The sequence below is a fragment of the Diuraphis noxia genome, unplaced genomic scaffold (assembly GCF_037042655.1).
Source record: "Diuraphis noxia isolate RWA-SAM2 unplaced genomic scaffold, SU_Dnox_SAM2 contig0003, whole genome shotgun sequence".
NCBI classification, from domain to species: domain Eukaryota; kingdom Metazoa; phylum Arthropoda; class Insecta; order Hemiptera; family Aphididae; genus Diuraphis; species Diuraphis noxia.
The window spans coordinates 10,685,572-10,713,176 of NW_028301713.1; the positions used below are offsets into that span (position 1 = coordinate 10,685,572).

The following is a 27,605-nucleotide window of genomic DNA, read 5'->3' on the forward strand; positions in this document are numbered from 1 at the left end:
ATACCAAATCTATATTCATATATATTGTATATATTATGCGGTTATTAAATTATACCACCACTACTCCGGGCTCGAACGCAAACTGTATTTTACGTACGTGTTACGGAGTTTTTCGAATAATTTACACAAGTATTTTTTATACATTTATTGTTTAATAGGATATTATAAATACACGTAAAATACAAAGTGTGCACGCGTCGACCCAGTCGTAATCTTGCACACTTGAAATCACGGTGGTGCGCTGTAGGAAGATAAGAGATTCGCGAGTTTGATCTAAGCCCAAGTCTAAGTAGAATTAAACATTACATCTTGACAAAATAAGTCGTATGTGCATGCCGCGGCGCATTTTGCGCACGATAAATCTGATTTCGGTACGATTTTGAATTATGTATTGTATTAATAATGTTACAGTATAGGAATATATATATCATATATGTATAGTTTGAATTACGTATAAAATAATATATAGATATTACAAAACAACGTTTGATGAAAATCGATGTTAATAGTAAAACGGTGATTTTTCTGATCGAGCAACTTTTTTTTCACAAATTTATACCTCAACTTTTATAAAGTATGTGAATGTATTATTACTCGAACGTTTCAGATCCTTTTAAACACAATACTTAGCAAGTTTGAAAACGTAAACGGCGAAAGTTTCTTAATGTCGCGTGACCTCGTTGAATGACTATATAAATAATGGACAAGTCATTGAACGTTTCGAAAACTATTCCAATGACTTCAATATTGAATTTTGGAAGTAGGCGAAAGTGCGCAACGGGTTTATAGTGTGTACGAGTTATGTTTGACACGATATTGAAAAAAAGTTTCTAGGTATACGTTTTACACAATCGAAAAGCAATAGAGTTGCTATATATATATTAATAGCAGTTGGCTTTCGAAGTTTCGTTAATATCAATTTGTTAGCAGTTATAATTTATTGAAATAATGCAGTCGCGAAGCTTTACAAAAACAAAATATTATAACCACCTGTAAGTATACTTAACATATATAATATTATATATCTGTATATTATAATATGTGTATATGTGTATTTTCTAAAATGAGACCGGGTACGCGTATACCTATAATTGGAAATGTTCAAATATTTTTAATGAGGCTTTACTTGTGTTACCTATTTCGGGTTCAGTGAATGCGTATAAATCCCGGAAATTTTAATGTTTTGTTCGTGATAAGCATAAAACATAACACAAAATCCAGTTATATTACGAAGTTGATGGGCAAAAAATATATTTTAATTATGAGAATAATATGTAGGTACCTACTACCAGAATATTTTATCTTACTTTTTATGCTTGACCTAAATAAAGACCATTTTTTTTACTATATTGTATTATAATATAATGATTTCGTCTCGGGTAGTGTTTATGTACTATATTTAAATCTTACATATTATTATTATTATACGAGTCTATGCGAGATACTCCCGAGTCGTATTCGAGTGGAATTCATTTAAAGCTAATTCATATTCAGCATGTTCGACTTACTTAAAAGTATATAGTGTGCACTGTACACACACTGCAGCCTCCCACATATAAATATAAAAAAACCCATCATCGTAAAATACGTCTCCGTATCTCAAAACTCGCAGGTTTCTGCCGCCCGTTACTTATTTATCCCATAATTCATATTATGTTTTTCAAGACATGAATAAAGTGTGCCGTACCTGTGGGTTGATATATATATAATATAATATGGATTTGTTCGATCTTGGAATATCTGCAGAGAAAAGGATACGGTTTATGAATTTGTAAATATATGATACTTGTAGGTAGGTATATATACCAGGTGTATTATATAAACGTAAAATTTTAGACAAGTTATTTTTTTATCAGGAAAAAAAACAACTCTTTATATGTATGTGTGTATGCGTTTTAAGTTTAAGGGCAGCTTATTTTCGTTGACGAACCCTCGGAGTTGGTAAAATTGAAAAATAATAAATACACAAACCGCCACCGCCGTCTGAGCGATAAATAGATAGACAGATAGCTTGCCGCCGGTATAGCCGTATATGACATTATCGTAAAACCATGCATTTTATAGAAATGTTTGAAATTATAATAATATTATAATATTTAAGTTGAACCAAAACGTTATGATACTGTAGCAATGGCGGCCTGTCGTGTGACTAAATCTTTCTCTGGGGTGTGCTTTAAGCTATACTTTTACCGAAGGTATAAAACGAAAACCTAACGAGATAATAATAATATCAAGTTTTTTTTAATCATCTGTTTCAGGGAGCAGAATCGTCCGGAAGTATCCCGTATTGGTTTTCATACACGGAGAATCGTACGAGTGGAATTCTGGGAACCCGTATGACGGTCGAGTATTGGCCAGCAATGCGGAATTGGTTGTGGTCACGTTGAACTACAGACTGGGCATATTGGGTAAGCCTAACAATTTGTTAATAATAATAAATTATCAAAATATCTCATATAAGTAGTCATCACAGTATGATTGTTATATCTAATAAGTTTCTGAATTTTAAATATTTCACTTGACATTATGAAATTGATAGTTTCATGAAATATTCGGAGAAAATAAATTTTATGACATTTTAAGACCTTAATAATACATGAAAATATAATATTGTCATCTGTTTATGATTTGATGTCATATTATGTTGAAATTAAAATAACACACGTACGTATGATCCCTACAAATGACTTTGTAATTACGCTCTACGAATAACAAACAAAAAATAGAAGATTATCGTACATCAATTTTATTTTATAATAATAAAAATAGATGTTATAATAATAGTATGTACACAATATAAATGATGCGTATTGCGATATTCAAATACTTATTATTGTTATAACTTTCTTAAATCCACGAGTAATGTAATTTTATATCAATATGATATGAATTTAACTATTTAGATATGTAAACTTTGCAAAGATACTAATAGATAGGATATTTATAACCTTCCTTTTTCCATTAGATAAACATTCAACTATTAGTTATTACTTATTACAGTTAATAACCTCTGTCTTAATCTCAAATAAAATGTACCTACCAAGGTACACTATGATACTTCTACTAAATTGTCTAAAAAATTTATCTGCAAGCTTAGAAAAAATTTATAAAATTTAAAATTATTAAAATAGATTTTCAGTTATAATAATTTTTTTAAAGTTGAGAAAATGTCTACAACTATTGAAACGATTAAGAATTATTGAATAATAGGATTTGGTTAAAAATTTGAAAAACAATTAGTACCTATATAATAAAACCATTTAATTGTAATCATCTTATCCAATTAAATATCGATTTGTTGAAATCAACAATATTGGCCTTGTACATTTTTTAGAATATACGAACTTTCATTAAACGATTTTAACCAACTGCAGTAGCCAATAGCAGCTACCTAGTTGGTATAACTTTTAAAATTAATTGTATTATTTATTCACATGGTTGTAGTATAATATTAAAATCTAGAAATAACTCTGAAATTGGTATTTGATAAGTGTTTACCTAGCGTAATTTTTCTGAAAATGGTTTTCTCTACAAAATTCACTTTAACATTTTTATTTTTTAGTTTATAAGTTTTTTAGCATTACTGTTATCATAAAAATAATTAATTGAATATTTATCCACATTGATAATTGAAATGCAATTTGAACAAAAAACATATTTTCTCCAGTAATTTAACCATAATTAGTTTTTTCATTTAATATGTTTATGCAAAACACTACATAAAAACTAAAAAGTATAGAAGATAAATTGCCTTAAGCTGTTACTCTCATTTCCTTTATCCGTAACTACGTTTCTAAAAATATTCAATTCTTTTTCTGAAAATTGCTTTCTCCACAAAGGGACAAAATTCGCTTTAACATTTTTCTTTTTTAGTTTATACGTTTTTGTTTTCTACGTAGGTACGTAAAACACAATATACTACCGAAGATACATAGGTAGTATAAATATAAAATACCAGCATAATATCGAAGTTAATAAAAAGCTTATGATGTTTAGTATATTATATTGATGCCAAAATGTATGATTTAAATGATTATTGTACACGGGTTTTTTTTTTAATTTGTACAATATTAATTTATAATTACCCGTGTATTAAATATTTTGTATAATATGTATTCATGCGCAGATGAAACTTTCGTAGTATATCTATAATATCTATATAAAAATTGGATTTACTTACAGTAGGTATATAACGATGTTCCGTTTCACTATTCGGTGTATAGAATAATTAATATCTATAAATAGAATAATATTATAGTGTAAATTAAATATAAATGAAAATAAAAAAAAACAATATATTTTATTAATAATAATGTTTTATAACTTAAAAACGAAAGTTATTCAGTGTGTATCTATACTGTGTCTATGTCTATCAAGTAAATACAAGATCGTGGCAAAAACTTAGCAAGTAAAATATAAAAACAATGTTGCCAACCCTATCTGGCTTTTTCCTTTCTTTTAACATTTAGAACCGACTACGTCGTGGAGATTGCTTTTGTCTTTCTTCCGCGGGAAAACCTGCTTGTTCCTAGAATACTGTTAATAAAAGTAACAGCAATATAACCTGGTATATGTTAGTGACCATTTAAAGAAAAAATAAAATAATTTTTAATTTTCGGTTAATACCACCGACAATTTTGTTTTGTGAACATAATTATTAATTTCGTTACAAATTGTTATTTGACTTCAATAATAAAAATAAAATGTCTTCTTGAATTATTTATAATATTGTTAAATTTTATTACGGTTCAAAGATATATTTTAAAAGAACTAAAATTGCAATGTATGGTTTTAACTATTACTCGAATTATTGTTATTTATTAAACAACACAGAATGGATGTTATTCCAATAAACATTTATTTTGAGTAAGTACTGTTAATTTACTATTTTCATTATAATTAGTAATTTTATACTTAATTAGCATCATATAATAAATCAGTTTGTAGTATTTTGTATTTTTATACATTGTTAAGTTACCGTTTAATAATAATAAGTATGTATAAACGTGTTTTTTTTCCCTTATAACTTGAGTGCTTATGTATTCTGACAAAATATAATTTAATTATATTATATTATTTTAAATATGTATATCTGGGAATTTCGTGGGAAAATTATTAAAATAGCAATTGGCGTATCATGTCCAAGACATTATAATATATACTACATAAAAATGCAATTAAATTTCGTTTAATCAATAAATAATCGTTTATGATGATAAACCTACTTAGATATTACACAGAAATTTAAATACTCCATCTACGCATCTTAAAAAAATAAACTTAAATCTGTATTAAAATGTATCGTGTTATTGGAATTTTTCAGATCTTAAATATAAATAATAACAATTTTGTTTAGTACGTTCTCTATATTTTTAGTTTTTTTTTACTAATACAAGAATTTCAATGGATTTGTTGAGTTATGAATATTTACAAAGATATTTTCAAAACATTATTGTATTGATAATATTGTTTCAAGTAAACATTAAACATATTTTAATCATGCGATAAAAAAAAAAAAAACCTATAATAACTACATAAATAATTCATAAAATGAAGTTGTCTTTAAATTAGGTATATTGAACTTTTAGCGTCTAATATTGAATAACTTTTTGAAGCAATATGCGAATTATTTTAAAACATGTGTTTTCCCAATAACATGGACATTTATTCTTTACATAATGAAGACAATTTTCCTCTATTGACTTAACGAGTGAAAGTTCAGCATACTTAGTTGAATCGTATTTTACTCAATCGGTACTATATTTTTTTATTTTAGGATTTATTTAGATTTTTCAGAAAACGTTAGTTCCATTTTACATTGACGTAAAGTTATGTAAATTTAATATCACATTATGTATTTAATAATATTTTATAGTGTTTTATATTTTTCAAACACATATTTTCAATTTCTTGGAAATAAAACTGCAATATTATAATATTATGTATCAATACGATCTTCCAATACTTTATCGATACATTATTTAGAAATAAAAAAAATTAATACAAGTATACATAATATCTACGTTTTTTTATTCCATTCATCTTATTAGTATAGGTAGGTACCGAAATTTACTTATATTTATCATAGCTGCTTAAAAATCTTTTTAATTTTCCTTTAGAACGATGCTAACCAAAATCATCTTGTTTATCTTTAAGATTCCAAATAGTTTTAATTTTAAAATTTTTTAAATATCAGATACAATGAAAGTGCTTTGTTTAATTATTTTACCGAGTAAAACGAACTCACAAGTAGAAAATATATTACAATATATTTTCTTCTAGTTATAATTAATTCAGTTTAAATTTGCATAGTATGGATAAACACGTATAGTGAGAAAACTAACTTTAGAAACAACATCTATAGGCGTATTTAAAATAAACAATTATTCTTGGTGTAAAAACTTTTATAAAATTAAACATACCAAAGAGTAAATTATATCTAGTTTAAAACGAATAATTCATAATCTAATATATTATGACCTATACAATAATTTTATTTAAATTAGGCCTCTTAAATAGTTTACCTATATAACGTTTTATTAAAGTACCTATTTAAATCATTTTGTTAGAGTAATCCGAACTCTGTTAAATACTAAATCCCATCAAAATTTTAAACGAATCACAATTTGTTTTTCACCAAGATTGACGTTATAAATTTGTCTTCCTTATTACTATTTGACACAAATAAATTTATAATTTATATCATAAGATTTTTTTCACATTAAACATGTTATGTCAATAAATTAAATAAAAATAACACACTGAAAGCTCATCTCTTCATATATTATACTTTTGTATAATATATGAAAATAAAAAATAAATAAGTATGCTATGTTAATTGTCAGTTAATAAAGTTAATGTGATTGGTTAAAATGTATTTAGTCATGCAATCACATAGATACCTACTATGGATGAGTATACTATGGTATTAGAATATTATGTAAATAAAAACATTCTGATGTAATATAATATTATTATTTACATATAATATAGATAGTAGGTAGCTATTCCTTATAAATTAATTTATATAGAAATGTAATGTTTGTATCTATTTTATATAATATATATATATATATATATGTATATACTTACAGTACCTAATATGATATACTGATATAAACTAAATCAATTGGTTAAGTCATTCAACATCATATTAAACATTGTTATTCATTTTTTTTTTTTTTTTTTTTTTAAGCATACACATAATTAATTCTATACGTCAAATAACATGATATTTACTCAAATAATACCATTTTTTTCAAAATAACTATTTACAATCTATGACTAAAATGAAAATGTGAAAATATAAGCAATGATTAAAGCACTTATATTGATTATTTTGAGGAGAGAAACTATCCATTAATAAAACCCTATTAAATCATAGCTATGTTTTTGCATGTTTTTGTTTTTTTTTGAATTTCCAGTAAAAACTGCATTTGTATGTATAATGAATATAGTGTAAGTTAAAATTTTAACACGTTCATAGATTTTATTGTTTCGAATAGCCATCAAATTACGTCAAATTATATTATTCAAACAAATATAACTATTGTCAGACTAGTTTATAATATATTATTCTGAAGACTTAAATATAGTTACCTTGTATGACGTATAAATGTATAATCATAACATATTTATAATGAATCAAACAAAAATCACAATCTCAATGAATAAAACCTGAAGTATGCTTTTTTGAAGACGACAGTTTCGAATTTGTGAACAGAAAAATACGCTTCAAGTGGTTAGGGATTTTCTCTTATCTTTCTCTTGACATTTTACGAAAGACAAATCCACTTGTCTTCAACCAATTCTGGTTAATATTTAGCATCCATCAACAATGACACAGAATAAAAAAAAATATATATAGAGTATGTTACGTTTTATTCAATATTCATATATTGTTATATTTTTTGACATAATACAATTTATAAAAATGTAATATTTTTAACTTTAAAATTTTGCACATAAAATTGAGTAATTTTTTCTACCATTTATTTTTTATTTTTATAGTAACAATTAATTTTTTTTCAATATAATTTTATTTAAAAAAAGTATATTCTTATAAATACAAACACATACCTATAGTTTATACAATACAAATTATGTATTTATACACGGTGTTTTTAAATTGTATACATAATATAACACAAAATTAAAGTATGGACACTTCAGAATAGTGAATACTTATATTTTAGATAAATAGATAAAGATATATGGTTATTTGATTTGTTAAAACTTTTGTGTCATTCTAATTTACAGTCTTGTGTTTGAATAACGTAGTAAGTAAATGTGACATTACTGACATTCATAGAATAATAATGGTTTAATTATCTCTCGAAAGGAAATTTAGAGTCAACATCATTGTTTGTATTCTTTGGTTTTATAATTAGTAGGTTTCATGTCGTAGACCTTTAGTCCAAATTGTACGAACTCTTTTGAAACCGCCTAAAGCATTACATCAAGTACATTTTGAGAGACATGTATGGAACGACTAAGATAGGACCGTTGTAGTTTTTATCAACAATTTTATAATTAGTAACTTAAATACGTTTGTGTTAACTGTTTTAACATTGGATGTTCTAAGTAAAGAAAGGTTAGTTGAACTAGACAGTGCTAGCTGTTATTTATTGTTAGTCTAAGAGCTATAATCATCAAAACTTAAATCTCTATATAGAACTAACTCGTATTAAAGTTCATCCTGGCCAAAATATCCATAGTTTCAATAACAATTAATTGATTTATGTTTACCGAGTGTATGAAGCCCCTAGTTTGGTTTTAATGAAGTTTTCAAATTTTTATACGATTAAATAACTTATTATAATATTATTACTTAAGTTATTAATTTTAATTTTAATTTTTCTTCAAAATGCATTTAAAAAAAAGTATGAACAAGTTTTAAACTAAACATTAAATAAATGATAGTAATAATAACTATATTTTCTATTTTACTTAGTTATCCAATTATTATAATAAACAAATCCTTGGAGATTGATAATAATCATTATTGCTATTAAAAATCAAATAAATATACAAAACTTAATCCATTACCTCAAAAGTATTCGAGTACTTTTGAAATAAATACAATTATATGTTTATATAGTTATACAATATGCACTATTTTTTGACATCCGTTGTAATACACATTTCTTCGTTTTTTACTCTCGGTGTGTTTTGTCTTTATGTTCGATAATATTATGTAGTTGGTGTTAAAGTTCTTAGATTGTTTAAAATTGTCATAAATTTGTTGAAAGTGGTTACTGAATATACGACTTTTTTACATCAAGGTGAGAGAAGTTAAAGGTCGAATACATATTATATTATGCAACTTTGTATATAAAAAAAGAAATGGTTGTCAAACCGTGACACTTATTTTCTCATGCAGTTCTATATAATATAATATTATATATTATAATCTAAACCTAACGAAAAATTAGGCCATACATTCTATTTACTACATAATATTTTTAAAGGTTGTCTTAAGATTTCAATTGATTCCAGTACTTGAAAATAGCAAAGTTACATTTTACTGTCTTATAAATTGTTGTTTTAAAAGTATCATGTTATGTGCACTATTTTGTTTCTTATAGAAATGTTTATTCTTAAGTAAATTGCACAACTGTTACATTTTAGTAGCTGCATAATAGAGATATAAGGCATATACTATATGCATAGATAAAAATATAAATAGCCAACATTTTATAATAATTATCATAAGTAATTAAGAAAAAATTAACTATGTTATATTATGATAACTTATACAATAAACACTATTTCAGTATATTTTATAGTATCAATATTTTAATTGCATAAAACGCACGGTAAAAAAAAATGTACAGAACAATTTTTATCCTGCCATTAAAAATGTTTCCGCAATAATATACCGAACGCATTATCCTAGGTAATTTTTTGTATTTATTGGAATAGTTTAATCTATATAATTTACATTTATATGAAAATCGCTCATAAATATTTAACTGTATCAAAACAATATTTTCCTATATACATTTTTCATTTAATTATTATTTAATAAAACAGTTGATCCTGATCTCACGTAAATTATACAAAAGCTAGTGTTATAAAATCACAAACTTGATTCGTGATATATTATTCATTATTATTATTATTATAAGGCTGTATAAACAAATACTTGAAAATTAGTCGTTTTAACAGCTTTCAAGTTTGTCAATCCACTTTTTACTTTTCGCCGTTCTTGCAATATTTGCTCATTCTATTAACTATTACTCACCAACTTCACAACTTTTGTTCCATCGTGTGATTTCTATAGGTCTGGACTCGGCTTCTGTGCATTCCATTTAAATTTTTTTGCCTCGTTTATACATTTATTTTTGTTTCTCTTCCGTTTATACATGGCCCATATTATATTGCGTTGTATTTATTCCTTTTGAAGATGACTAACTTCCGTTTACGCTGTACGCGCTTGTACTATGCTTTCCGAGCAACAATACGCCTGTTTAATAGTGGTTATATCAATGTTGTATATGACAAAAGTTTGTAACGACTGCGGTTACTGGATAAAACCTTTGACTTTAAAACAATAGAATTCGCTGTAATTATTATTCAACTGTAAATTTATCTCGTTGCATTCGCCATTAAAATGAAAATAAAATACAATATAATATTAATTATAAAAATAATAATAATACATTATTATCGATCGTTGGTTTCAATCGTTTACCGTCGTTTATTTCTATTATTTATTGTTGTTTATTTCTGCAATCATTTATCTGTAGATGTCTAATGTTTTTCATAAATGTAAAATACAATATTTAATGCCATGCTCAACCTGTGGAAAACCTCAACATTCAAGCATCTTCTTGTGTTCTGTTGAAATCTTATGGAACTAGAAAAAGCCTAAAAATGCCTGACAATATCTTTGAAACCCTCAGCCCAATTGAATACAACATTAACAAAACCTTCTTATTTCTCAAACATATTAATATGTACAACTTAATTTAGGAAAACTGTTATTTTATTCGACCATATGTATAATAAATATTTAATATTATCTAAGGTATAATAACCTAAGTTGTTGAAGTTGTACTAAAAATAAAAAATAAATTAAAAATTGTGGCTAAGTAGTTGACAGTTTGCTATACAGTAGGTAACAAGTGGATCACTACTGGAATGGTGTTAAATTTGAATTCAATGATATAATATCACTGTATACGAAAAACGATTCTAAGGGATGATGAATTGTTGGCCTAGAAATGTTATATTACATTTAAATTGTTATTATTTCTACTTTAAATGAGTAAGTTGAATTAAAATTATCTGCAGCATATCATATTTGTATATAATAATATGTTTTAAAAGTTCCAAGTACCTATGAATAATATAATTAAATAATATATATTATAATAATATATTTAAATTACAACAATATAGCTAACATCTTTGTTCTTGGTTATTTAATATACAATTTCATCCAAATTTGAACTTAATAATTATAAAAAAAACTGTGTATATACATTTTTTTTAAATTTTTGGTAACCAGGATGAACTACTTACTTGTTTGAAATTTATAAACCTTATCTAGAAGAATTGAAGGTTTTGTAAATTTTTAACTATTCAATTTAATTTTGTCAGAATTTTAACATTCAATGATAATTAAAAAAAATGTGCATTACAATTAAATACTACTCGTATGTATTACATTTTCAAGCTTTTTGACCCATCAAATACAATGTTATCAACAGAAAAAAAAAATTAAAATTGAATACTAAAAAGTTCAGTCAATAACTCAAAATAAGTCAAAATATTTTGAAAATTTTCATTAAGTGTAGAAAAAGTAAAAATAAATATTTCGTGAAAATTTCAATTATCTACAGTTACTCGTTTTGAGTTACAATAAAATAGAAAAATCGTTCCATTATAATTCGAATGAATATTCAATGTAAAAATTTGGATTTAATCGCTTGTAAAAATTGTATTTTACTTTCCAGTAGACATTTTTATATCGATTAAGATAAAAAAAAACTTATGAGGTATCTTTTATTGAATTAAATAATTTACAAATTTTCGTGATTTTCGTGATTTTGTCATATTATATCAACATTTGAAAGTTAGATATAAAAATTTATTTTGGATTTACGCTCATTTTTTTTTTTAATTTCCACTTACGGTGAACCTTGTATAATATTTTCAAGTTTTTTTACCGAACGAACATCTTGATATCGACAATAATTGAAAAATTCAAGTGCCGATAAATTCAACATTCGTCAAAATATTTTAAAATTGTATTATGTATATAAATTGGTAATATAAATATTCAGTGAAAATTGCATATATCTACGGTAATTTATTTTAGAATTATACTCAATACCAAAATTGATTTTCCAAAAAACCGATTTTGCTTTAAAATTCCTTTTTTCCTCAATTTGTTTTTGTTTTTCCCGATACTTTTGAAAATTTTATTACTATGTATTTTAAATTATGACTTCCCGAATGCACCAGATAGAATCACTTTCTTCCAGGAAAATAAATTGAAGTTGAAAATCGAAGCATTATTTCGACTACTTTGCGTGTATTCAGACACACACAAAAAAACACACCCCAGCATTTTCCCATGGCCAACCACTCCACTTACCAGGCGTCAAGAAGTAATTCTTAATAGACTTAGAATCGGTCACACATGGTTATCCCACAAACACTTAATGTCCAAAACGGATCCCGAACCTTGTCTATCATGCGGCGAAACACCTACAGTCAAACACATCATATGCTTCTGCCGTGAACACAACGTTGTTAGAGTCAACCTCAAACTAGCTGACAATCTTTACGAAGCTCTTGGTCCTGACCCCGACAACACTCAGAAGATATTTACCTTTTTAAAATTAACTAAATTATATAACCTAATCTAAATACACCTTCACACCCCAAGCTTGAATTGTATAAATATCCCTCCTTTATCACCATATGCTAAATTTAACTTCAGCCAATAATCTTTGTTGTTGCGGCTTAATTTTAAATAAAAAAAAAAAACACACGTAGTTGTAAAATCAATACACTCATTTCTCTGCTCAGAATCGAAAATATATTTAATGTACTTATACTGTAAGATACGTTATAAACGTATATAACTATAATCCTTATTCGTATATATAGAGTTATAGTACTTCGAAGAACTTCATGATCATGATAAATGCAATAAATCCCATGAGGGTTGAAATTTGATCAGAGGTATTAATTAATCACCAATCAATCTTAATTGTAAATAAATTAACATTTAATTACATTTTGAGACATGATGGTTTTAGGTTTAGTTTTTTACGGAAAACCATAGTAAATAAACATCAAAAATCTTTTAACATTACTTAGTCACCATGTAGAAAAAACATTATCCAATTGGTAAAAATACTCACGTACATAAACTTGACTAAGAACACGTCGAAAATGTGCCAAAACGAACAAGGTTTCTCCACGTAGGATTTTAAATCTCTTGACAATATAAGAATCTACCCTATATTATTGACCATATAGGTCCAACAGAGTTCTTAATTCTCAAATTCACTGACATTAAGCGTAAAATTGTATCGATGTTTTTGCATTTTATGTGACTTATGACTTTACCCGCCATGGACACTAGACAGTCAAAACTTCTAGAATTGTTTACTATATGACTGTTACATAATTATTATATCCTATTTCAGTGAACACCGCTAACAACTCATTATCTATAAAATAATATTTTAAATTGCAATAAGAAATTAAATAAGTTTTTTTTTTTTTAAATCAATTTAAATAAATGTAGGTATGTTTAAATATATCATACTAATTTGTTATAAAAATTATGATCAATACGTATTAATATGATGTATTTTATTATTAATTGTATACCTACTATTTTTGTAGATTACAATCGTTATATTATATTGGATGCATTATTTTTTCCGATAAAACTTTGTTTATATTATTTTTATTTAAATATAGTCTTAATTTAAACTAAAACACAAAGGAAACAAAGGGAAGAAAGTAGGTTTCCACCAAGTTCATTTGAATATACCGATAAATTATATTTTGCTGAGTAAGCTGAATATAATGGAGAATTTTAATAATTAGACTTCGACAAGTTATAGTTAAAAATGATTATAGAAATTCAACATTTCAAAAGGAATTCGAAAAACAAAGCAATCTAATAAATTGAAATTTATAACCATTATTTTATGCCTTTTTTAAGTTATTTATAATATGCAAGGTCATCATGACATGATGTAACGGCAACTTAAAAGGTTTGCTTCCATGTCCTTATGAAAATAAAGAAAAGTTCATCCTGCCAGTTTTACGATAACATCATTTCAACAATTTATTAACTGATACAAAATATGTTTTTGTACATGGTAGGATATTGAATAGCTTAAACCTTATAGTACATTAATAATATGGAATTTTCTTAAATTTAATGCATAATCTATATTATTATTCAATTTGTTAACGATATAATATCTTGTTTTATCGAAAAGGTAAATCATTGTTTACACCAGCGCTGAATCTCGTATAGTAGACAATATTCACTTTCACATGATTAATAACTATTTTAGATTCTGAGCGGAGCGAGGAATGTATTGATTGTACTACGATGTGTAAGTTTTTTTAATTTAATTTTTTTTCACGTTTTGGGACAGTTAAAGTGCTTCGATTTTCGACTTCAGTTCCTCGTTTGATCAGAAAGTGAATCTAGTCGGTATTTTGGGGAGTCAAAAATAAAAAATTCTCAATATTTTTCTACATAATCGGGATAAACAAACTAAAAATTAAGGGAAAAACTGGACATTTTACGCACAATCAGTTTTCGACAAAATTTTGGTTTTTGATGTAACTTTAAAAAAAATGACCATAAATACATGGAATTTTCACCGAATGTATATATAAAAATATTCTATCCACTATGCAATTTTCAAAAAATTTTGATTCAAGTTAAACTATTTATAGGCATATGCAATTTTCGATCATTATTAGTTTTTTTTAAAATTAATATCGATCAAAATGTATTTGTTGGGCAGAAAAGCTTGAAAAATTAATAAAAGAATCCTAACATATTTTTACAAAAGGAGTTGAAAATAGAATAAATCATAATCACTATTTTTTTTTTTTTATAAGCATTCAAAGTTTGAATTTTGACAACATACGTTAAAATCACGAAAATTCTCAAATTTTTTTAAAATAGAAATTCATAAAAATTTTCTTTTTAAATCTAAGATTTGAAAATTTTTAATAATCTATAATATACATCCTAGACAGATAAACCGTCACCACTCAGAATCGTTTTTCGTGTATATACAATGATATAATATCATTAGATTCAAATTTAATTCCATCCATTACAGTAACCTACTGTAAAGCAGAGCGACATCCACGACTTACCCGCTTTTATTCATATTTTTTTTTGAACACATTGTTAAAACGGGTTTGCTGTCATTTTATGTATGATGATTGTAAAATTTTTTGTTATGGTCTCATATATTTCGTATGAAAAACACAAAGATTTGTATGATCCTATACAACGTGCTTTCTTGCATATGCTAATATTTATAAAATAATTACATAGGTACTCTTAGTTTTTGGAAATTTAATAATAATACCACATCCATATATTATTTAACTATACTGTCTAATACACATGAACGCATAGTGTAGAAATACTCATCAGGTATGGCAGGTGCCCCTTGAATATTAATATTACTAAGATATTTACAAGAATATGTATTTATATCTATAATATTTGCTCACATTTTCTTATTGTGCCTGAATTGTACATATTGCATATTACATAATAAAAATATAAAAAAATAAAAAAAGATTTATAATATGTATGTATCTATATTTGCCGTGATATTTGGCTGTTGGATAAAAATATACTTAAACATGTGATTTAATATTTAATCTGTGCTATTGTGTCAGTGAATAGCAAGTGTATAACTATTACCTAATGTGAACTAAACGATTATATTATATTTAATTTAATATTTTCTATTCATGTGCACATTATATTAAGTATGGATATATTAAGTAGCTGAGTGTGTATTTATACTGTTAAGTAGGCATCATAGGCTGCTTCAACGAAAAAAATTGAATTCAAAAATTTAGTTTTAATAGAAAATTTATAAATATTTTATTCAACTAATGCATATTTATATTTTTCATAAATATTGTTTTGTATTTCGTACGTTTTTATTTAAACTATTGATAAATTGCATAAATACATATTTATAATTATTTCCATCTGAGTTCAGTATCTAATCTAAAGTAGCTTGTATGATAAATTTAAAGATAATAAATGATCAACAAATGTTTGCATAAAAAAATCATGTTATCTTGCAACTTAAGGTAAATATTTTTTATTTTATTTTTACTCATTTTATCAAATAACAATTTAAATAATGATAAAAAAATAATTGCTTTATTATTGTTATTATTATTATTTATTATTATTAATGAACTTCTTATTTATACATTTTTAATATAATCCTAACATAAGTAAATTCTGCGATGTCTCAACAGAAAAAAAATGATATAAATAATGATATGTTTATTTATAAAAAAAAATATAAAATAACTCTGAAAAAAAGTTGACTCAACTGGTAGGATGTAATTTTATTTGATTGGATTTATGAAAGCCAAGTACCTAGTATAAATCTTTGCACTCTAATATTAATTTTGAAGGATTTAACTGGAAGTTAAAAAATTGAAATATTTATTTTTTTGCTTTAATTACTTTTCTCGTCAGTACATCTCATTAAAACTTTTTTGTAAATGGATTAATGTAGTATAACGTTTTCAGGAATTCGACAAGAAAATCCCATTGAAGGTCGTTCTTGTCATTTAGTTTTATAAAATATCAATAACAGTACTAATTAAATTTGTAAACATTGTTATAACGTAAAACAAGCCAAGTTTTACTTTTTCTTAATACATGCCAAAAAAAAAACAAATCCTTCAACTCAAAAACAAATAAAATATATTATTTAGCTTATATAAACAATGGGTATCCATTAGTTTTGTATAGATAGTCCTACTTACATAAAATTACAACTACATAATACATATAAACTTGCTTTTATGTGAAATTACTAATTAATTATAATATCTGTGTATAATATTATTCATAGTAGTTTCTTAAGTTTCTCAATATCAAATACAAAATAATAAAAATGCATTAAATATAGTTGTATGTATTATATGTATTGACTATTATTTATATCAGTAAATACTGCAAATATCAAAATATATAAAAATTACTGTTAATACTAGAAAACTAAAATTGTTACAAGTCATAGAACAATAGTTTTAACAGAATAAAAACAACGTAGTCGATCAGCTTACAATTTAGAGTTTACGAGTGGCCATAGCCGAAATAAATGTTAAGTACAAAATTAATATTCACGAAGGATTAATTTCGCATTCATGCATCATTATTGTGACACGACATTGATTACTTATATTTCTGTACGACTGTGCTAACATTATTTGTATTAGATTGCGAAAAAATGGAAACAAATTAATTTAATCATCCCATCACTTAATGCTAATTGACCGAAAATATTATAAATAACAGTACTATACGTCTTTAACGTCTATACTTTATATAATATATTATACACTGCTATAATAATATACCTACATAGTTTAATGTATATCAGTTAAACATTGTCAATTGTCATATTTAGTACTTAGTCATAGCCAATACAATTAGAGTTAGAAATATTAATTGGTTTATTGGTAATGAGTATAGTATTTATGTTTAATTGATTGATGATATATACTTGTACACTATTCGGAAGATCAATGACCATAAAAAAACTTAAATATTATTTTCTCTGTAGAAAGGATTTCATTTTAAATATATAATAAAATAAATGAAATATTTTTGATCTAATGATGAATGTACACGGTTTACACTGTTATAAATTTATAATAGGTTGAAATGAGACCAATATTATTTCATACACTTCAGTATAATATCACATATTTCGGAAATCAATAAAATATAGGCATTGGTGGATTTGGTATCAATTCCAAGTTAGCTGAGTCACTTCAATTTTTATAGAATTTTCATTGAAAAAAAAAATTGAAATATTAGTGAAATGTCTTTGAATATGGAGAATAATATAATAATTATAGGATTTGTTATATATTTCAGGTTTTTTGAATGCCAATGATTCGCCCAACACTAGAGCTCGTGTGGCCAACTACGGCCTTATGGATCAAATAGCTGTGCTCCACTGGGTGCAACAGAATATTGCACTGTTCGGTGGCGATCCGGAGAACGTTTCTTTGATGGGTCACGGACCCGGAGCCGCCTGCATAAACTTCTTGATGATATCACCGACCGTTGTTCCAGGTAGGTGCACTTAAATAATATACCACTCGTATGACGTGTATTATTATGGTGGTTACCATCTTCCAGATAGATAGCCCCCCTACCCTCTACATAATGGTACCGACGCTGTAGGATATTATTGTCAATAGACGGATTTTTAAATGTTAACCATACAAATGTACCGAGTTTAGGAATAACCAGAGATGTTTGCACCAAATATATAAATTTAAATTTATTGGAGTTGATATATACTAAAAAAATTTGTACAAAATTAGGGGCGTGCCTAGGATTTTGTTTTGTTGGTCGTTTTAATTTATTTAAATATAATATAAGTATGTATTTTCTTTATAAAAAAATAAGTTTGAAACATTAAAAAAATTAATTTGGGAATGGTTAGAACCCCCAAAACTACCCCCTGGGCACACTCTTGTAAAATATAATTGGTATAGTATTTATTTTAAAACAGTATAAATTGTTTTATTTAGCTAGTCATAGGATATTATTTTTATTATAAAGAGGTCATTTTTTTATGATTTTGAAACACTGCATAATATTAGCTTGATAGGCCATGGCAATATATTAAATTATATAATTATTTAAATATATATAAAAATTTAAAAGATCTTATTTTTATTTTGTTTCATTTGATTTACAAAACATGTTATTCACTATCAAAAGCATTTAACATTTCACAGTAGACAAAAGATACAATGCGTAGGTATATACCTACACGATTTTATTATACATTAACATATTTTCAATGTATCGATAAAAAAAAAAATTATAGAAAATAATTTTTTTATTTGCTATAATTTTCCGTACCTATACGATATTATACATTAAAAGTGATCTCAGATATAAAATTTGAAACGAACTTAAAAAACAATACCTATGACAAACTCATATTTTATATTGACTCGAGTTTAAAGTTTTTTTTTGTGTTGGACAGTCACCTCCTGACTTGTATACTCTGTTAATAATTTATAAAGGTATACAACCTATTTTTTTATTAGCTTTTGGTAATACAAGAATCATAGCTCAATAATTTATACAACCTAATAAATTATAATATTATTCGACGCACAATAATAATCCAATAATGTGTATAGTACTACGACGATATATAAAGAATTAATAATGTTCCTGTACTAATTTACATAATCACGTCTCTCTCTAAAGATACTATAACTCAGTTTGTGTATTATCATTTAAAAACTCGATCACTGGAGTTATTTTCTCTATTTATTCAGTTGATTATACAGTATGTTTTATCCGAGCTACCTATTTATTTGTTTCACGTTACAAGATATTGTTGACTGTGTTGTCTGTATTCTGTATACACATATAACATATTCATTACATCTTAAACCAGAGTATCCGTACACTTGAGTAATTTCGTTTACGTGCGTCGAATAATTTCCACGTATTTGGGCGAGTCCAAAATCGTCAGGATCAGATGTTGTAGTATTATGCACCATGATATCGCATATGTTCATCATGTGTGTACTAGAGGATTTTTTAAATATATCTTTAAACAGAGTGTTGTAATAAAAATAAATAAAATAATATATTTATATGTTATGAATATAAATAATGATTATAAGTTCCTTATGTTTGCTGACGATTTGAAAATATTCAGGACAATTGAGTCTGTATCTGATTGTGTTACCCTCCAGAATGGGCTTGATGTTCTTGTTTTGTGGTTCAATTCTATAGGGCTAAGCTTCAATGTAGGAAAATGCCAATCTATGTATTTTACCCGTACCTAACAGTAATATTATTAACCACACGTACATAATAATTGGGTCAAGCAACAATTGTTACTAGGAAGAAACACCTGGGTATTCTTTTTTGTCCAAATCTTGATTTTCATTACCATAGCTAGAGGCCGTTTGCTGTCGTGCATTAAAGATGCTCGGATTTGTCATACGCGCGTCAAAAGATTTTAAGCTCTCCAGTTCTTTCATAGCTCTGTATTGCTCTCTTGTTCGGTACCCTCTTGAATATTCTTCTATTATTTGGAACCCTTTTACGGTCACTGACTCTTCTTGCATTGAGAGAGTCCAGAGGCGTTTTTGGTCTTCGGCGTCATTTATTTTAAATATTCCACATCCATTGCATGATTATAGGCCTATTATGAATAAACTTAGACTTTTGTCCCTGGCTGATATAACAGCTAAAATGGCGTTTTTGCATAAGCTTATTGACGGACGTATAGATACTCCCTTTCTCTTTTCTCTAATTAGTTTTAAAGTTCTCTCTCACTTTACTAGATCTAATTCTCCCTTTGTTATTCCCTTCCACAGCACCTACTATACGCTAGAAATAATCCCATTCACCGTATGTGCGCACTTGTAACGGAGCACCTAAGCTTCTTTTAAAACGCTTTATTAATACTATTTCAGTCTGTTTTATTATTTTTACCTTTAATTTATTTATGTTTTTATTTTTACATAATTTCCATTTGTCTATTTTATATATTGTTTTGGCGTCTGCTTACTTTATTGTTAAATCTTTCTTAATCTTTATTATAAATTGTGTTGCACTTTTAGACTCCAAGCCCGTTCACAAATAAATAAATAAATAAATATAAATATACCAATACAATGATCTAAAAATTATTTTGAATCGAAGAAATAACATTAAAAATGTAATAGTATACCATAATGTTTTGTGATATTTCGGTTGGTTATATGTAATGATAAGTGTAAGTTAAATGTGATTCAGTGGGATTTTTGTTAGATGACTAAATCCAAGAACACTTTTTTATATTAATATACATTAATGTCGACAAATTACGATAATATTAACATTGTCTATTTTATATAACACAGACATGGAGTGTATACGTATTTTTTGTAGTAGAAAAATTATGTTTTACATTCCTTTTTAAAGAATTATTTATTGGATCATATTTTAATTGATATCGAATGATATGAATAATAATTGATGAAATTTGTTAATGAACCATTTCAATTCAAATAACTGTATTGTAACAGTATACACTAGGTATACAATATTATACGGTTTTTAAATACTTTTTCATAAATTATTGTATAATCGTTCAAATTGATGAATTCTATGTTAAACATTAAATGCTCATCATTGACGTTATTGTGAAGCAAATAAAAAGTAAATAGTTTTAAGACATAAGAATTATTTTAGCTCAACATAAACTAATATCAAATATTTAAGAAATTTGAGTTGTAATATTGATACAAACTTCAGATTAGTTTAATTTATTAACATTATCAAATTATTATGACTTAATAATGTATCAAATTAAGTTTAATAATATAAAAATGACACAAATATTATGTAGGCGCCTATAACATATTATAGTTTTTGTGTAAAATGTTTTTTTCTAATAGTTTGAAGTTTTAAACACGTGTTTAAATTTAATTAAATACATAAAGATAGTGATAAAAGCTGATACAAGTTAAAGAAAAAAGGCAACTCAAATAAAAGAAATTATAATAATTAAATAAAAATTACAAATGTTTAAATTTCCTTCAAAAGTTCAAAATGTTCTAAAAACTATGGGTTTCAGTCGTTAAAAACATGTCTGTGCCTAATCACTAGAATGAATTATTGTTATAAAAAAAGGATATTATCATAGATTTCAGATAAGTACATAACATCAACTAACAAGTCTAATTATCTGACCATTAATCTTCTTATAATATACTACCTATGCTATTGCTTTGAAACTTTTAATTAAACAAAACCGTATTTTATCATTCAAACATTCCGCATTAAGTTTGATCAATAAACCACAACTTATTTATTTACGACCAACATTTTATGAATTAAAAAACCCTATTTAAGTATTACAGTAAAAAAAATCTTAAGACTCTATATTTGTTTATAAATAGTTATCATAAAAATGATTTATTTTATTTCTTTTGTAGTAATGTATTAATTCTTATTACCTATGTAATAAAATTAAATGTCTTTCCATAAATACGGTTTATGACAACTTATTAAAAAATATTTATACATGAGAAATACATTATTGTTATATATTATACAATATTTATTTATGTTATCCTAACTTATTCACTTAAATTATTTACACATATCAATCTAGAATTAAAACTAATTATAAAACATTCTCACTAACTTATTTTTATATATAAAGTTATGTTATACAGTAGGTATATTAGATTTAATGATGTTGCGCTTTTTAAAGTTATCTTTCCTTTAAACTAAAAGTTTCGTACATTTAATGCATGAACTAAAAAGTGAAGAATTATTTTAAATGTTACTAAAAAAATAATTTAAAAATGGTTATTCATTTTAGTGTACTAATATATAATAGATTTTCTTACAGAAATCACAATTTAATATTAATTGTAGCATTAGGTATCACATTTTATATAAAACGACACCTATTATTGTTTTATAAAAATTTTAAGTCATTAATTTTTATGTATTTTTTTTATAATTATTAATTAACCAGTAGCCACATAAGACATTATTAATTAACATAATTAATTGCAGCAACCACGCCACGCCAAGCCACAATTTTGATAAATTAAAAATTAAAATGAATGTTATTATTGTATTTCTAGTTTTCAACTAATTAGTAATTGAAATCTATTAATGATTTAGTATTTTTGTAAATGTATTTTTCATTCCTGGCTTATTGCGTCCATCAAACTTGGAATGTGAAATTTGGACGTATCTACCTTACAGTGGCTTTAAAGCAAAACATATGTACACTGCACACATTATACTCATGGGTCTCTGTTTTATTCATCTGCGACAGTAGACAAATATTATGTGTAGGTACTTAACAAAAATTCTTTCAGACAAATTTTTTAATTTTTGAAAAAAAAAATACAAATATATAATGCATTTCCATCATATTATATCCACCATTCTTATTTTTTGTCTTAAGAAATCTATACATACTATCATTAAATAGTTAACAATTCTAAAATAAAATAATAATACATTTTAAAAGGAAAGGAAGAAAAATGTGTACAAAATTATATTTATGATTTAAAAAGAAAAAAACAATATTAAATAATTTTCTGAATAATGTTTTTATTTTATTTTTTGTTTTTAATCAAGAATTTTATGATTTTCTGTTCGAAAAAATACTTCATTGCGTTAATATGATTAAAGCATTAAAAATATAATGATTTCATAATCGAACATTAAAAATAAATGCGTGTTTTTACGTTAATCTGTAATGAAAACTAATGGCTTTGCTGTTAAATTTTGAAATAATTTTCTTAGTAACAAATCATATCTTTGTACTTAGGATAATAATTATTATCGTATCGCACTATAATGGTGTAACTTAAAAAACAACAATAATACTAACCTTGTTTCGTAAATAAAATTAAACATTCGTTTGAAATTAATTATACAGCTGATACTAGTTTCGAGTACCTCAGATGGTCGACTTTAGGGTTATAATATATAATACACGATATTATTACATCATTGTAAATTTGATCAAGAGGAAAAAATCCATGAATTCCCTCAACACGTGTGTTAGTGCGTGTTTGGTAATGGCTAAGAGACTGCCAACAAACGCAATGCACGTTGTGAGATGCGAATTAATTTCCAATCGTGGTGTTCCAATAAAATTTTCGAACGTTATGAATAAATAACTTACGCTGGTACATTATTGTTATTATTATTATTTGACTAAAATATATAACCCGATCATGAATATCAAATGTATTATCAGATGTGTTTCTCGTTTTTATTTTCCTGTTTCACATTTGTATTCATTACGAGCGGTGACACCAATTTTAGCGTACTCAAGCATGCATGCATGAGGACCACAGAATTCGAGGACAGAATTGTTGAGACACGGCTGAACACTGATCTGTTTTTCGTGTGTGTGTGTGTTTGTGTATTTACGTTTACAAAGGGACTCTTTCTTGTCAATGATATCCTCATATTTTAACCAATCATTAAGTTGGCACACTCATCTTTAAACAGCTGATCTATCTAGATGCGACTGTTCTTTTTTCGACCCCCTCCCATGGGGCTTAGTTGTAATTTGTCATGTTTTTCGTGTATCTCAACTATACCCTCCTGCCCACGAGACGTGGCCAGACTTGACTCGTATGGTGACCTACCTCGATGTTGTTATTTTTTTTAAATGCTGATCAAATGCTAATTTAGATGTATGAGTGTGGATGAGAGAGAGAGAGAGAGAGAGATAGAGAGAGTAAGGAAGAAAGTATGTGTCTTCAGTGAAGACTCTTCTCATATTTTTACAACACGCATATACGCATATATTAAGGGCTCCAAGTAGATATAATAGACTATATTTCCCTGATGAAAATGTAATATCACGTGATACATGTATTATATGGGTTAGTATGCATTTTTGTGCCAGTCACTGTTTTTGTGTTGTTTATTTTCTAATTATTATTATTTCTCGTTTCATTTATTATAATATGTATAAATTATATATTATATTCCTAAATACACGTGTCTGCAGCATAAAACTCTCATTGTAAAATGATAATATGAATTAATACATTGATTGATTAAATTTAATACACGTTATTTAAAACGTATGTATCAAAACCAAATTTAAAACTATTTAAAACTTTTTTCTCTAGATTAAGTGCCTCACATTTTCAATAATATACACTGGCTTGTGTTATTTTTGTTCCATAATATCTATTTATATATATATATATATATATAACCACTTTATTATTTTTAATAAATCGATGACTGTTTTTCATATTGTTTTCTTGATTTTTTACTAACCATTTAAAAAATAACTTCTACACTGTAGTGTTAGTAACTTATTAAATAATATATTTTCGTTAAACACAACGCAATATTATTTATATAGGTTATATTTAAACTCATTAAATTTATTGAAAATTGAGAACGATACAATTTAATTATCCTTATATTTATGAACTTGAATTATTGAATTAATTTAAGTTTGACTAGGTTTATTTTTCTAAATTTGTATTCAAGACGAATTACGTTCATTGTTATTTATTCGAAATTTAGTTTGTCTGTTTTAGACAGACTTAATAATGCTATAAAGTCCAATATATGACCATATATAACTATAGTTAATTAGATAACATGTTCGAATATAAATATATTACATAGAAGGTACCAATTAAGTAATTTAAATGTAATGTAATTTAATGCAAATTATTTTAATATATAAAACCTACTAATAACCTTATTGTTGATGCCTTAAAATTTTTTTTTTAAATTCTATATTTTATTAGCTTATTATATGAACCACGATTAAACAATAATATTACAAATTGAGTGGTTTATATGGTAATTAAATGAGATTTTGCCGATATTGGTAATTTAACCACAATATTTATAAATAACATAAAAATGTATTTTGTGCCTAAAAAACCCAATATGAATTTGTTTATAATTAATAATATGAACCAAGTAAATCATAAGATATAAGTATAAAGCATAAGAAAAAAAGGGTTCGAACTAAAAACGTTTAACATTTAATTTTCTTGTTTTTCTGATTTGAAAAAAAAAAATGTGTAGGTAATATATTTAATGAAGACATGTAATAAGTATATAAATACAATGGTTTTTTATTTTTTAAAGTTCTTGAATGTTTTTTATTTTTGTAGGCACATATTTTTTTACATTAAAACACTAGAAAAAAAATTTATAATTAATAAATCTGATACCTCTATATATATATTTAGATATATTATTGCAATATTTACATAAAACATAATTTGGATGAAAAATGTATGAAATCGGGTTGAAGATGAAATAAAATAATGACAAGAATACATTATTTAAATAACTTTTTTCAGTGAGAGCTAATTTAACTAATTTAATAATAATTAATCGTATGTTAATCGTCTGTATACCCCATAGGACATAGGTACAAAAGAAAATACACACTATTCCACTTGTATGTTGACTTTGAATAATACAGTATGTTGTAATAAATTTATATTGCTTACAGTTAATGCACACCGTAGGGCTTATAAATTCGGTACCGCTCTACTGGATTTGAGAGGTAAAACATATTATTTAGAACAAGTATTGGTTTGAAAATTATTATTTTAATAATTCCAAACGCATTCTGACAGACGTAATTTGGGTACCAATTACATTTTTGAATCAGTGCTAATCGAGATATACCGCGGGTGCGCCGTACCTGCTATCGTTTTGTTAGACATTCACATTGTCGGGTGTGTATTAATTATATTTAACCCGTTTACGTTTAGCAGATTTCATTGTGTTTACCTAGTTTATTTTTATCAAAGATAAAATACTCTCTGATCTTCCGTGTTCGCAATTGTATTTCCCGACGAGATAAAAACGTTAACGTAAACGTTTACATAAGCTCACCTGTTTGAGATTAACAACAATCGTTGTTATTATCAATCGAAAGTAATTAATGATGGATCTAATTAAAATTAGACTACATTGATTCATTATTTTAATAGCATTCTATGGGAATAACGTGAAAAAGTGATCTTATTATTATCTTAAGTCTCTAAAGCATAAGGCTTGGATATTTTGGATCGCATAACTTTTTCAGTTGTAAACCAAATTATTACGATAGGTGAATAAAAATACCGGCAAAGTTTTATCAGAGTTGTATAAAAAACGCATAGTATTTGGAACTTATTAATTTCCGTATCATCGAAAATCAATCTATGACTAGCTAGAATCTAAAATTTACATAAAATATAATATCATTGTATAAGAAATACATTTACAATTTTAACTTATGATTCGTATAGTGTTTGATACAAATATGATTCCATTAAAAATAAAATATACAATGATTTGTAAATCTTTAATTTTAATATTCGTTATGAATGTGGCCATGTAAAATTGATGTAAAAATATTTATAAGCATTGCTTTTCAATAACTTTGTAAAATCCAACACAAAATAAATATTTTAAATACTATGATTCTGTAATAGTCATGTCTTGTTTTTTTTTATTAATTAAAGGCTTCAAATACAAAGGTTTATTAGCCTACGATGGTTTACATGTTTAATTTATAAATATAATGAAGATTTGATAGTTGTAATGTGCTGTCTTTGGTTCTTGTCTTATATGTTGGTTGTGAGGTCGGCCATCTTGATGAAGTTTACTATGTTTTTTTCTTGTCCTGGTCCGAGTGCGTCTTTGAGTGAGGAGGTGTTTATGTTTGCTTTTGATCTGGCGTTATGGTAAGGTCTAGGAATATATGATTAACAGTGAGTTCGCAGTTGCATGTTTCACACCTGGGTTTGAGCTCTCTACGCATCAGATAGGA

At 25.8% G+C, this 27,605-nt stretch overlaps 1 protein-coding gene across 2 annotated transcripts in view; it reads left to right on the forward strand.

Annotated features, from left to right (window-relative positions):
- Nucleotides 1-27,605, forward strand: part of LOC107165601 (neuroligin-4, Y-linked-like) — a 354,388-nt gene that overhangs the window by 285,964 nt on the left and 40,819 nt on the right. For both annotated transcript variants that reach the window (XM_089222255.1, XM_015513924.2), the window contains exons 2-3: nucleotides 2,259-2,408; nucleotides 18,158-18,358. In XM_089222255.1, the coding sequence (XP_089078381.1) occupies nucleotides 2,259-2,408; nucleotides 18,158-18,358 (351 nt within the window). The remainder of the gene's footprint in view (nucleotides 1-2,258; nucleotides 2,409-18,157; nucleotides 18,359-27,605) is intronic.